This window comes from Aythya ferina, assembly GCF_964211825.1.
Source record: "Aythya ferina genome assembly, chromosome: 5".
In the NCBI taxonomy this organism is placed as follows: Eukaryota; Metazoa; Chordata; class Aves; order Anseriformes; family Anatidae; genus Aythya; species Aythya ferina.
The window spans coordinates 44,654,232-44,668,731 of record NC_140301.1 but is presented as its reverse complement, the minus strand read 5'-3'; the positions used below and the strand labels follow the sequence as shown (position 1 = coordinate 44,668,731).

At 41.3% G+C, this 14,500-nt stretch overlaps 1 protein-coding gene across 9 annotated transcripts in view; it reads left to right on the top strand.

The window, feature by feature from the left end:
- OSBPL5 (oxysterol binding protein like 5) overlaps positions 1–14,500 on the top strand; it is a 177,902-nt gene that overhangs the window by 146,426 nt on the left and 16,976 nt on the right. For all 9 annotated transcript variants that reach the window (XM_084522452.1, XM_084522448.1, XM_084522451.1 and 6 more), the window contains 3 exons: positions 4,406–4,577; positions 9,633–9,852; positions 12,928–13,112. In XM_084522452.1, the coding sequence (XP_084378578.1) occupies positions 4,406–4,577; positions 9,633–9,852; positions 12,928–13,112 (577 nt within the window). The remainder of the gene's footprint in view (positions 1–4,405; positions 4,578–9,632; positions 9,853–12,927; positions 13,113–14,500) is intronic.

Sequence of the window (14,500 nt, the reverse complement as noted above, 5' to 3'; positions counted from 1 at the left end):
TGAAGACTGGGACATACTCAAGTTACTCCTTGAAGAAATTCCTTGAGCCAAGCCTGGTTTAGTAGCATAAGCAACCTTTAGTTGTTTGGATTTTTTTTTTTCCTCAAGGTGGAGAAGTGGTTTTCGTTACTTGCTTTTAGTAGTTTCTTTTGTCCAGAAAAAAAAAAGAGTCAGTGCAAGTGCATGCTTGCTCCTATTCAGCCTTGCAGCCTCCTGGTTTCTGCATGGGGCCAGCAGTACCCTGCGGATGCAGGAAGCGTCCTGCAAGGAGCAGCAGTGATTCCTGTCTGCACAGCTATACCACAGGAACCATCTCAAAGGACTGCAGGGTGCTTTTCCAGTCTGCTGAGCCAAAAGGCCTGGCAAGAGCATACAGAAGGTTTTAGAACATATGTGGGATGTATGTTAGGCTTTGTTTTTGAGAAGTCAAGGCAACACATGTCCTTTATTAGTTTTTTGTTTTGTTTTGTTTTGTTTTTCCAAAACCTTTCAAGAAGGAAGGAACTTTGGAACCCAGCTGTGTTTAGGAGATTTTCCAAAGAGTTTCCTTCTTGAAATTGTCACTGATGACAGTCATCATTTTACTATAAACACATCCATCAGAGAAAAAAAGTTAAAGGCCTACTCAGGGGAGACACCTCTGTTTTATCTTTTTTTTTTTTTTTTCAGTGAGCACAGCTAAGTGATGTGCAAGTGTGTTCCTCTGACATCACACTTTCTCAGGACATCTGCCATATGCCAAATGCATCATTATGTGCATTTTGGTCATCATTAGCTGAAGTGATGTAGGGGAAGGGATATTAAAACCAATGGTCCGTGCAAGGCGAGAGGCTGCTCCAGAAGAGAGCAGGAACCCAAGCCAGTGCCAGTGCTTTGGTAGGACAGCTGCTTATGGCACTTCAGCAACAGCTGTGTCCAACGTCTCACTCATTCCCCATAGTTCCCCATCCAGACAAGAGTGGCTGGGCAGACAAAGTGCTAAATACAAAGAAAGGGTCAAGCTCAGGGGTGATGTTTGAAGGGGAATACTGTTTGTAACTCCTAGGCAAAAGGAGGTAATGCAGGTGTTGAGGCGACATAATCTTTGCAGAAATTGTTCAAAAGTGTCATTGTAGTGGATAGAGTAATGTATCATTTGATATAAAACATGCTTAAAAGCCAGTGGGGAGATTCTGCCGTAGACTGCCAGTATGCTCTTGGGTTTTCCTTCAGGATTTAAATATATGCTTGTTTGAAGCCGTAGTCTATAGAAGATTACAGCTGATAATTGATCACAGTGTTTTACATTACAGTTTTTAAAACCTCTAATGTTCTAAAAGACTACCACTGTAATTCCTTTGCAGCTCTATTTTGCTTCCTTTATATGCATCATATCAGGCTGCCATTCATCTCTGAAGGAACCCACATTTTGCATCCTTCTCTGATCTAATTATCTTGCATACAAAAAATGACTCGAGTCAACCACTCAGAATTAGAAAATGCAAGAATTAAGGTATGCATGAAGCCTTCATGCAGACTGCCATGACTATGGATGACAGCCTTTAATTATGTGACCACATACTTTTTTCTCCTTCTGCAATTCCTGAGGGAGTGAACTCGTCATGTAAGCAATTAAGTAATCCAAGTGCTAGAATTTTCATATAATTTTCACAATAAAGATGAATATTACTCAATAGCAAAACCACTCAAATGTAAAAACATTTCATGTAGGCCTGTAGCAATGAAACGGGTTTATCTCGTGCACAATCCCTGAAATTTACAGGGTATCATTTTACAGTGTTATGCTGCAATTAACACCCTGTTGACTTGCAGAGAGCATAACCTTTTTATTTTCAGAGGAAATCCTATATTTTATGTCTGGTTTTTTGTGGCATGTATTTGTTCGGACTCACAGCACCACCTGATGGCTGAAGGTCTGTTTCTTAGGTTGGGCATCCCTTGAATTCACTTTCTCTAAGAAGTGAATACATGGGCAAACTGATGCCATTTCTGATGTTCTGCAGGGCAGAAGTAATGCTGACTGCTAGCGCACAGCAGGTTCCTATAGTGGCAGCTTTGTGTCTCTGCCTTAAAATATTAAAATAAATGTTAATATTATTTTTTAATTTAAGCTCCTTGAATTAGTTTTCCAAAATGATTCCAGTTACTCGTAACCGCTTCCTGGGATTCATATAAAGAGATACAAAACCTAAACATGGGATGTAGCAATTGCTTCTGGCAGTGTGGTGGACGCTGAGGCCTTGGCCAAGCCCATAAGCACACATTGGCTCCAGCAGATACCCCTGGCAGTGCCGGTGTGGGGGCAGAAGAGGTGTTGGTGGGATCAGGCTGGCCTGCTGTGCCTCTGGCCCCGGGGAGAGGGAGCTGCAGGGGCACAGGATGGAAAATGGCTGGGTCCTGGCCTGAGGGAGACTTGGGGCTGACCCTTGTCACCCTTGTTAGAAAGCGTAAATGTAGGCAGCGCATTGTCATGGCCATTGCAAGAGAACATCTTGTGTGCAGAGTGCCATAGAGAGCTGAGGATCTGACCTCCATTACTGTTCCAAAGTGCTTGTGCTGCTGCAAATCAAGCTACCTATCACAGCACCTACTTCTACAAGCCCATTGAATATAAAAATATCTTGACATTTGCAGTATTTCCAAATGTCACATGGTGCAGTCCTCACTATCCATGCACAGGAAAGGAGAAGAAAATTAAAACAAGGAGAGAGGAAAGTCAAAGAAGATGAGCGCTAGTAGTGTCCTCCCTTGTATGGAATAGCCTGAAACAAGTTTTCATCTTGATGGGGTGGTGGGAGCAGGGATATGCAGGGGAGAGTGGATTTGTCGTTAACTCTAATGGGTTAGCCATGCAAATCCTCCACATGGTGAGAAGGGAATAAATCTCTGCATGTAGAGCCTTAATGCAAGAATCTCCATTAAATACAAAATAGTGTGAAATCAATTCCAACAGCCTTCAGCCTTCCTAATCTTTTATTAACCATTGTGTGTGGCATTATTATTAAACCATAAGCTGATGCAGAAGGAATTTATGGGTTGAAATTGGAATAAATGGCTGATCTCCGTGGTGTTTATGGCTCAGTGTTGAAGTGGAATTCTGCAACTTCTGTTGTTTTTTCTCTCTCTTATTGGTTGCAGCTTTGTACCAAAGTAAGCACTGAAAGCTACTCAAATTTATAAACACTTTTTTTTGTGCATATGACCTAGATTGTCTTAAACTCTCATTGATCTTATAGAGACATAGTTTGGTCATATCGAAGTCAATGGGAGTGCTGCCCAAGAGAACAGTTGCATCTCAGTGAGGTTTACAAATAGCTTAATGCTAGGAGTGTGATAGGACCAAATGTAATGGCAGCCATTTCCCAAATGGGACCTAGGAGTGGATGTGGTCCAGGAGGAACCTGTTTGTAGCACATGCCATTGACTGAAAATCCCTTTGTTTTCTTCCCTGCCTCTCAAGCACACTTATAATTATTGCAAAATGTATTCTGAGGAGTGTAATGAAGAGCTCTGTTTCACATGCTAGAAATTAGAGGATAACTTCCTTGATAGCTCAGTTCTTGAATGTTCAGCCAATTTGCAGGTGTCCTGGCCTCATTAAAGACTCTGATACGAAAGTTCTCAGCTGCTTCCAAGAATACAGAGGCTCCAGCATTGTGATGGTTAGACTTTAATGCTACCACACAGCTTTGTGGAGGTGCATGGATCATATCAAGAGGAGCCAAGGCTCTTTTTTGAGTTCCCATGCATTTCATTTGCTGCCTGCCTGTGGGTCCTGTGCAGACCTTAAGATTATCCAGTGAGGCTGTGCACGGGAACCATGGTTCCTCTCCATTTTGTGCCATGCTTATAGTTGTATTGTTGTATTTGCGAAGTAGGCCCTTCAAGTACATATTTTTTAGGGCAAGATAAGAAAAACTCATGCTCCACCCTGATTACCTGAGGGACTTGGGGTAGGGAATGGAGAAAGGGAAAAGTAATACAGAGAGAGCAGGGAAAATAAACAGCCTGCCAAGCAATTCCCTCTACTCTTAATCATTCTGGCAGTATTGATCTTCCTGGCTCTTGTTTGGACTGATTGCTGTTGGAACACTACACCCCACGTGCAACCCGCAAGCTGGCTTCTAGTTCAGCGATCCCATACCAGCGAGAGGAAGGGGGAGTTGGGGTGAGCTCCCTCCTGAGTTACCCATGCAGATGTATCACTTGTGCAGCAACTAAAACAAACTATTTCTGGCGAAATAATCGAGGGGTTAATGTGTATGAAAAATTAAACATAAGTAATTGTACACAGTGACTTGTGAGTTAAAAAGGTGTTGCTTGCAGGTAATAAGCTTCTGAGAAGCAATGCATGAGTTGTCTTATTTCCTCTTCTGTCCTTAAATAATGCCCCTTGTTTTCACAGGCCGATGCTGGCTGGATGCTCTGGAACTTGCCCTGCGTTGCTCCAGCCTCTTCCGGCTCAGTGCCTCCAAGCAGGGAAAGGATGGAGAAATGAACTGCTCGAGTGATTCAGCGCATGCGGGGCTCAACAACCTCTTGCACTCAAGCCCTCTCTCGGACCAGGAGTTCTTCCAGTAAGATGCAGCTCGTGCTTCTTACAGCAAGAGAGGGAGGTGTTGCATGGCTTTACCTGGGCATCCTTTTAATTTTAGGGTAATCTAGCCAGAGTCCATAAAGGAGATCTATTTAAAAACTAGCCCATATGTTGTTCTGCTGCATCCATTACTAACCTATGGCTTTGGAGAATATGGATCTACTATCAGCTAGTGCTTGGGCACGCACACTGGAAGGAACCTCAGCTGTGTTCATGCACACAATAAATAATTTTTTCTATTCCCTTCCTGAACTAAAATGCTTTCTGAAGATGCTGGCGTGAATAATGGATTGCTTGAGTAAAGACTGCAGAGTCTAGCCACTGGAGTAGACCTGTGGATAGGCAGACACAATCACTTACAGTGTCTGTCTATCGGCTAGCACATATGGCTAGGGGTCTGATCTGTTTTTTAATGTGTTCTCTTTGCTAATAACACTGTATCATAGTCAGCAGAGTGCACACACTGCTTCCTTAGTTTTATAATTACTTTCTCTCTCTACAGGGGTTTTGAGTGGTTTCCAATTTCCTCCTTGATGCATCAGATAAATTTTTACATAAGGGAAAAAAGTCCCCATAGCCTTCTTTCTATTCATATTCCTAGTAGTACTGCAGCATTTTGGAACTACTCACATCAAAGATCTATAATCACAAAAAATAAACAGGCTTTATTTGTGGCTTATAGCTAAATAGGCAACCTCAAAAATCCCTCCAATATAGACACTTGGCCCTTGGAGTGGGATCTGGAAGAAGTCGTGTCTACTTCTAGTTCTGCTGATAGGAATGTGACTTTAAGGGCTCACGGCAATGCACCATTGGTCCCACAGTTTTTAGGGTAGCAGTTCTTGCAGTCTGCATGGATGATGCCTAGCACAGTGGGACCTCATGTTTGAGTGGTTTTCTTTGGCTCTCTTACAAATTTAACAATAGGGATCTGAGTCCCCTGCAGAGTGAGGATGTATCTCTGGTCCCATGGGACCAAAGTTGGATGGCAGCAACTTTGGTCTGCCTTTTGCTCTGAAAAGCTCTGCTATTCCCAGTGTGCATTCTCCAGTCCTGCTGTTTGTTTGGATTTTAGCTTGAATTTGAAGAACTTTACTGAAGAGAAGGAAATCTGATGTGTTACTAGGTTGTGTGCATTGCTCTAGTACTTGAGCAAATTCTTCTGTTGTTCTTGGGCTTATTCTGTAATGCTTTACTTCCTTTCTTCCAAAGAGAGTCTCTAAAGACTGGGTTTACTGTGACAATGAATCTGGGAATGCATTGGACTTGTTCTTCAGCTGATGGATGTGTGTATAGAAATCTAATACTAAAATGGAGCCTGCGGCACTGAGAACATTCAGGCAGACCCATGGCTACTGAAAATGGACAGTGAAGACAGATTTTAAAATGTATTTAAAGTATTTCTTCTGTAACATATGATACATAAGTGACACTTAAATGATGTCTCTGCTTCACTGCTTAGTTGTTCAGCATTAAATGGCCTTTTGAATGGGGCTCAGTTATAGTACATGTGGCAGAGTTTTCAGCAGGGCAGAGGACCCACAGTTGGAACCAGGTTTTTCTGACAAGCTCGGAGTTCTGCTGAATCTGGTTCAAACTGGGGGTTCAGCATCAGGACAATTCACTCTCCTTCCTGAGTTCTACCACAGGTTTTAATGTGTACCCAGACTTTCCCCAGTGTTTACAACCCAGGGGACTTTGATGGATGTGGAAGAGGGGAATGACTTTCTGTTGTCCCTGGAGGAATAAAGCACATTTAAACAAGGGAGAATATAAAACCAAAACTGTGTAAGTGCTGAGCAAAGGGTTTTTGGTTTGTCACTGACAGTGGCTTCCTCACAGGGATTCAATCATTCTAATTAAATGCCTTCCCTACAGGGAGTCATACCAATTAAATTGGCACGCTGTTGTTAGGGGGCCAGTTAATTACATTTAACTCTATCTTCAAATTAGCCAAACTACTCTGTCAAGAAAAGAAGAAGAAAAAAGAAAGGGAGATGATGGATATTACAGGGAGAACAAAACCCAAGGGAATTGGCAAAGGCGAATCTTCCCTTGAGCCAAAGTTGCATTTGTTTGCTGGCTGCTTTGCTCTCTTCCTGCTGGGAGAGAAGTCAAGATTATACACTGATTTTGAAACCTATGTCTTTAGTAGTATATAAAAATTGAGAGGGAGAGAACTGTGCAAGTGTGCTTCTGAATCAAAAGCTAAAGTACTCTTCAAATCTGTGATTTTTAGACAGGTGGGCTTTAGGGCACTAGGCACTCCTCATATGAAGCTTTATTTCTTTTTGCTTCCATGTCCAGCAACCCCAGGAATCTGGCTTGCTTCCTTGTTTGACAAGAGCCAAAGTTTTTTGGTTTTCTTTGCCCTTTGTAGAAGAACAGTATCAGACCCAAAGAAGTTATGGTCACTGACATTTCCAGGAACTCCCTAGAGACTAAAGCACTGGTACAAGACAGATCCGATATGCTGAAACAGTAAGTTAGCCATGAAAAGTTGCAATTTATTCACGTTCATGAGTAAAATGGAAATCTGCTGTTGACATTTAGTCATTCCCTTCCTAGCTTTTCAAGCCTGGTCCAAATCCCACTGGAAGCCTCTGGGAAGGTCTTTACATTGGTTTTAGTTCAAGCTCATGGATTGTTTTTTCTTTTTAGCATATTCTACATATTTACTGATGATTCTGTTAGGAGGAATGAAAGAGACAGGCTTCACTTCAACATCTCAGATTTGTTACTCAGAATAAGGAGCATTTGTTTTCTTTTTGGTTCCCCAGATCAGCTCCTCTGCTCTGGATCTGTTAAGTCTTGCTTTGTTTGTGGCTGGTGGGTAATCATGCACAGTCGAGTGGGATTTCCTATCAGTTTACTTCCCCTTTGGAGTAAATTTAGAGTAAAAATGATTAAGACAGTCAATTGCACCAATGAAACTTCAAATATCTTGCAAGTGCAAGGCAGATGAAACTTTAAAACTCCTGTTCTTCTTACAAATGTGAAATAGAAACACACTATTTCTCAGCCATGAACTGTAAGTCTTAGAATTAACTTCTCATTGAAGTGTGTATAACCCATAGAGAAAAGCCTTCAGTAGGTGAGAGAGCATAGCAGCCACGTACAAACACTCGCATGTTGAAAACTGAAGAAATAAATTGGATCTTTGAACAGTCAGCCCTACCATCCAGGAAGTATCTGTGCTGAGGAGTCATGGGATAATTGCTCTTGACAGCTCTCTTCTCACCTTTTTTCTCCTTTATTGCCTTAAACTCATGTATATGCTATGCTGTAGGCTTCCAGTGTATGTGGTTATCAGTCTTTACACTTGGTGGTCTCTATTTAAAACAAAGAAATGAGATCCTTGCACTAGAACAATGTAGATGTGTAATATCTAATAGCAAGTTATTAGGACTGGAGTGTATGTGTCATTGACTTCAATTTATGACTGTAGGTTTGTTTTACAGTGAAGCTGAAAACTGAAAACCCTGTAGCTTATATATATACACATCCACACACACAGACATATATGCATATATACATATATATGCAAATGGAGTTAAAAGAAAGATTTTGTAAAGGCACAAAAAGCTATAGATGACACTTTCAAAAGAGCTCAGCCTGCTGGGCTTCTCTGGAAACTGAGCTGTGATTACCACAATGTGGCTTGCTTCACGTGGTAAAAATCAGGAGCTTATTTAAGTGCATAGTTGGAAGTTGAGATCTTCTGAAAAGCTGATGACAGTTCTCTGTTCTGACTCCTTTCTGGTTTGATTTTTTTAAAGTCTGGCTCTAACTACTAATGCCTATTTGTCTTAAAACTAAGAAACAAAAGCCAGGGAGCAGGCAATGAGGGATGGGAACTTCCAGCATTAATCTATAGCTAAAATGGAATGTGCCCAGAATGACCTGAGAAAAGCTCTGACATGGAGAAATGTAAAGCTTGACAAAGCGCTCTCATGCACTGAGAAGAGAAAACTTGCTTTGAGAGGGAGGTGGACTACACCAACAAAACTCTTCCAGATCCAGGGCCCGGTTAGATTGTCTAAACTCCTTGTAAATGCTGGAAATCTTTTTTTATTGTCCCAGCCAGGAGCAACTAAGCATGAGGACTTGGGTAAGAAATTTTCAGAGGAAGATGTGAGCAGCAACTGAGATGTGAACAGCAACTGTACTAAGCTGTGAAAGAGGTGACGTGTGCAAAGACATGTATGAATAGGGAAAGCTGAATCCCATACTAAACTCCCCTTGAAGAATCATATTTGCTACCTGTTGTACAACCTCCATTTGCTTTTTCAAATGAAGATGCTACCAGCTACTTGAGAAAAAAAATTTGTCTTTCTCCTGATTCTGTAAAGCCTGGATTGCTGAATATGCAATTTACTACTCCTTCCATGCTTTTTTATGCTGCTATAGTCTGGATGTTCTTGTTTTGTGTAGTCATCCAGTCCATGCTTTGAACTGAGTTCTTACATTATTTGGGGGCAATACATTCCCCAGGTTAGTTTGTGTGTGTGTATTTCTGTGAAAATCCTTGCTTCTATTGTTATTTAAATTTTCCTTTTCTAATGTAGGGCTGACTTAGGACCTCCATCTGTTTAAAAAAAAAAAAGTAGCAGTAATACTGAAAAGAGAATGTATTCCATAACTTCATATTTTTCCCAAATTCTACATTCCTGTGATGTGTTTCTGTAAAGGGAAAAATCTCTCCTGATCACACTTCCGTAATCGCAGTGTACAGTTGTTAGTGGGTGCTCTGTATCCCTTTGGTGTGTAGGCTCCCATCTGGAAATTCTGTGTGAGTAAGTGGAGCTTGATGGCAGATTTTGCAAAATGATGGTTGGAGGGGAGAATTTTGGTTGAAAATATCTCACTGTTTCTGTGATGAAAACCCTGCTATTCAGAAAATCAATGTCCTGGGCTCTCCTGGGCTGCAAACCCTATTTTGAGTCCTTGGGGGTGCTTTTACCTTATCCAAAAGGCCTGAAGTAATCTATCTCTGTAAATCAAATTGAAGTGAGCAATGAACTGTGTGTTTCAGTTTGAATGAATCAGCCCTGGAGAACCACCACCACTTGGAAAACGATGCTTTTTCGGACAAGTCTGAGAGAGACAACGTGGAAGAGTCGGAGAACGAAACGCATGAGAACAGCCGGAAGACAAATGAAAGCGAAAGCGATCAGTCAGAAATCCATGGAGAGGTTTCTCCAGGAAGGAAGGGGACGACTTATGTTGAACAGATCTATGAGGAATTTGGGGAGGTAATGGGAAAAACAAAAAACAAAACAAAAAAAAAAAAAAAAAAAAAAAAAAACCATAAAAACATGTTAATCATTGCCTGTTCCTGTTGAAATGTCTCTGTTCGTAGTATTTGTCATCCAGTCTTTTAGATGCATGGCAGCTAAGAATCAGCTTTGTGGGTTCCAGTGTTTTACAGATAGAGCAATGTACAGCTTTCTGCTAAATTATGTTGAGTTATCATGTGCTCTAATAATTATGCATTATGAACAGCAGCTCTGCTACTTTGCTTTGGCATGTGTCCAGCATCAGCGATTGCTTTAACCAGTTATTGCAGTGAAGAGCCTCATAGCATTGGCACAGGGTTTTGTGGAGCCAGCAGGAGGGGGAATTATTATTCTGGGCATGTGTCCTGGTCAATTAAGATGCTCAGTCCTCGCATGATACAAAATATGATCCTTTCCTTTTTTCATTATGCATGGAACATCCTTTCTGTGTCCTAATGGTGCCACTTGATTCCTTAAGGACCATTTCTTGTAGAAAAGCTATTTTTCATGTCACTTAACAGCAGAAGGGTGTGTTTCTGTTCCGTATAAGAGCCGTTGTTAGCTGGATGTCGCTGTGACATCTCTGAATAAGGCAGCTGTAGAGCAACTGGGAGCACCCACTGTTGGGTGAGAGTCAGTCCGGGTGAGCAGCAGAGAAGCACTGTACTCTTGCACCGGGAGGGCTCGGAGCACTCCCTTGCCTATTTGAAAGAGGAAGCTGAAGTCTTGTTGATGCTTCAAAGAAAATCACTTTGCTGGAAGGATGTTTCTTAACTGCATGTGTTTGCTGGGATTTCAGATGTCAGGGTGAGGTGCAAGCCCCTGCTGTAAAAATTGTGCTTAGAAAAAGAACTGTTGTCTACAGGCATCCAAAAATTTTTTTTTTTAAATTCCTTTTGTACATCTCTTCCCTTCAAATCCCACCCAGACACATAGCAAATGGTGACTGGGTTCAAAGAGGGAACTTAGAATACAGTGGAGGAACCAAACAATGTTTGGCAACACCAAAATGAAGGCAAGCCTAATTTCTCTCAGCTCGTTATTCTGAAACGACCTTTTGCCAATTGAAAACTTGTCCTAGAAGGAGTAGTAGAGCAGATAGATACTTTGGTGTTCAATCAAACCTAAAAGGCAGCAGTGTTGTCTGTGTGAATGAAAGAAGACTCTGCAGTTTTCCATAAAAATAAAAACAAAAGGGAAGGACTACATTCCACAGTAGAGAGTGATACTGGATAATGTAAAATAAAGCTAGGGTGTTTGTTCAGGCAGGGTAACTCCAGTCAGCTTTCAAAAGGAGTTCCCATGCAGCCTTGACCATTAGGGGTTTTACTAGATTTCTGTTGTTGGCTGCAAAGTGGGACTGTTGTCTCCTGAGACATACGGATGAGACTGGCTGTTAATTCTTATTCCAATGATAACAGTAACATAAAGAAAAGTAAATTGTAGGCAGTGATGTAGTTTGCTATAAGCAGTGGGCTCAGATGGATCAAGGTAAACGCGTGTCAATTAATAACATTAACTAACTTCTTAAACTGAAATTGCCTCTGTCTCTCTGTATACAGTTCAGATTTGCAGATCACAGATGCAAACCATCACTGTTAAATTTGCAGCATGACTTTGAAAGCACATTTCAAATGTGTGCACATATGTATGTGCATCTGTATGCATTAAAAAGGCATGTGCTTGTGCATCTGCGTGCCTTGCCATGTTTGCAGTAGGAACATGCAGGCAGAGACAGGTGTCAGAACGACTTTAATACTGCAAAAGTTAGCCTAGAATGTAAAAAAGACACCTTCTTAGTAGGTAGACTGGTAACAAAAGCAACAAAACTTATTTTAAATTTATTTTAGTTATAGCTAGCTTAAAAAAGGAGTATTGAGGGTGAGGTATTTGATGGGAATGCAAACCGAAATGACCTGAAATTACTCTCACACCCCTGCCTGTCCTTTTTCATCCCTCTTCATCCATCCCTTCTGCAGTTACTCACTCTGAGTAACACCTTGTACAGCAATTTCACCATGGCGTTAAATTATCTTGCCAGTACATGCACGCTTGAAAACTAGATAAATAATGAAAGCTCTGACAGAGCCATACATATTGTAACCCCTAGAGGACGCTGTGGTATTACGTCCTTAAAATGATTTCCACTTCTTGGAGATTGGAGCTGTGTATTGCATCAGACTGTCACAAGAACGGTACAGGGAAAAGCAATGAAATGAAAAGAGCTGTGTTGTTCCTCAGTCTGAAATTCTCCCCAGCCTACAGGCCTACTCACAAGTTGTGAATGATGAGTAAAAGGGCTGATTAGGAGCCAAAAAGGTGCTGAGGATGGTGAAAATGAGTGTTTAGTGATACATACTATCTGCAAAGCCTGTTGGGGTATGCTACGTGTCCTCTCCTGAACCAGAATGTATTCCAGAAATGCAACTGAATGGAACTGTGCCCTTCTGATAGAAATCTCTTGCCTAAAAACAATAGGAAGCCTAATTATAAGTATTCTCTTTCACTGTTAAATTCTGATGCCTAGGATGAGTGTTAGACAAAAGTCTAGACAACCAACATCTGCATTAAAACAACATTCATGTTTCAAAATTTAATTTTCTTTCTCCATTGGATTGAAAAGCCCTATTCCACCATATTATACCTCATGTATTTCCATTGAACACGGAGGAGCTACACAGTTACAGATGAAACCACAATAAATTGCCTGGCCTTTTTTATGTGTTTCTGTTGTTGTTGTTTTTGTTTTTTTTTAATGTGTTTGGTTGGTTGGTTGTTTTTTTACTGTTACTGTGCTTCTGCTGCAAAGGGCACTACATAGCACTGGGGGAGCTGTAGTCTGTGCACACAACCTGGCAGTGGGCCCTTTGCAGTGCCTTATGTATCAGCTTGTCCTGTTTTGAACTTGAAGGACTGCTTCAGTTCTTTGTTTATTACTCATTTATCTCCTATTTTTTTGTGTGGGTGTACTAGTAAATCTTACAGTCTCTCACTTGCTGAGGATGGGCCTGAGAGGAGTTTCTTGTATGCTTCTTGTATTTCCGGTTGTAGACAGGTGAATCGTCTCAAACGGAAACTGTCTCTGAGGAGAACAAGAGCCTGATGTGGATCCTGCTGAAGCAGCTGCGACCCGGCATGGACCTGTCACGAGTGGTGCTGCCCACCTTCATCCTGGAACCACGCTCATTCCTGAACAAGCTCTCTGATTACTACTACCATGCTGACCTGCTCTCCCAGTAAGCAGCACACAGAGCATGCCTGGCATGGGCACGTCTCTTGTTAGTGTGAAAACGTGTTAAAGCGTGAGCCTGGTGCTGGCTGAGACGTGCTCAAAAGGCTCCCAAATAGCACTCAGGTCACTGGGATTCAGTGTAAATCAATCTAGGCTCCAGCTGCAGGGACCTTTTCAAGATGCACTGCTGCTCCTGAAGAGCAAGGAAACAGGGAAAACAGTTAAGCTCCAGACAAAGCTGCCTTTGCACACACGCATCCTTTACAGCACAGGCTGGAACTGATGGGTATTTGGCTCGTTCCTTTGAGCAGCTCGGAACAGAGCTGCGCCACCTTCTGGTGTACTTACGTACAGAGGAGTATAGGACAGAGCAAACAGTGGAATCAGCAAGCTCTTCTGTTCCAAAAGCAGCATAATTATTTTGGATGATAAATAAGAAACACCTTTTAACACAGTTGAGCAGAGAGACCTGCAGGGAGCACCACAGTAGAAAACAGGAAATGTCCTGCTTGCAGATAGGGCCATCTTTCTCAATGAGATATGTTTGGTGTATTTTAAAGCCAGTGTGTGCAGTATTCAAATATCAGCACTAGTTACTCATGTTTATTCTGCTGCCTCTGGATAATTTTAGAGCTGTGGTATTTTCAAGTTTTGTTTGTGGTATGTTTGAAATCTGAAGTTAAGGAAATGGTTCTCCTCAGTACTGAGATGTGAAAAAAGCTTTAAGGGGTTTGAAGTTTTTCTTTAATAAGCCTCTTTGTGGTGTGGTTGCTCCTTCTAAATGGATTTTGCAAGAACTTAAGCAGGTGGATTTTCAAATCTGACTAAACGGTTGGAAATGCCAGGAAATCTATGTTTACTTCCCACATCATCTGAGCGGAGGGAGGTTGGATGAGACAGCCCTGAGAAGCCACTTCCAACTTAAATGATTGTGTGAAATCACAAAGGACTGAAAAAGGCCTTGCAGCATGGCAGCTTTAAAGATCTTTTAAGGAAGGTGAAAACGAAGAAAAAGAGAGAAAAATAGAATTGTTTTTTATTTTGATGTGATTAATATTGTTATTTTTACTTCTTATACTTTACTATTATCAGTGACTACTGTCATTCCCACATTAACATACCTGGAGGTATATCCAATCAAACCTTATACACTCCAGAGACTTTATTAGGCTTTTTGCAGGAATTAGGTCGCTTTCTAAGCATTTATGTGTGTGTTTTACAATGTACATTACTAAAAAACAGTCGCTGCTGGCAAACACCTTTTTCATTGGAGCAGTACAGAAATTACTTCCTTTTAGTACTAGGGAAATACTGTTGAAATTAAGATCATTGTACCGGTATAAAATGAATATGATGTGTAAACAGTATAAAAAGCATGTGAGAAAACATTTT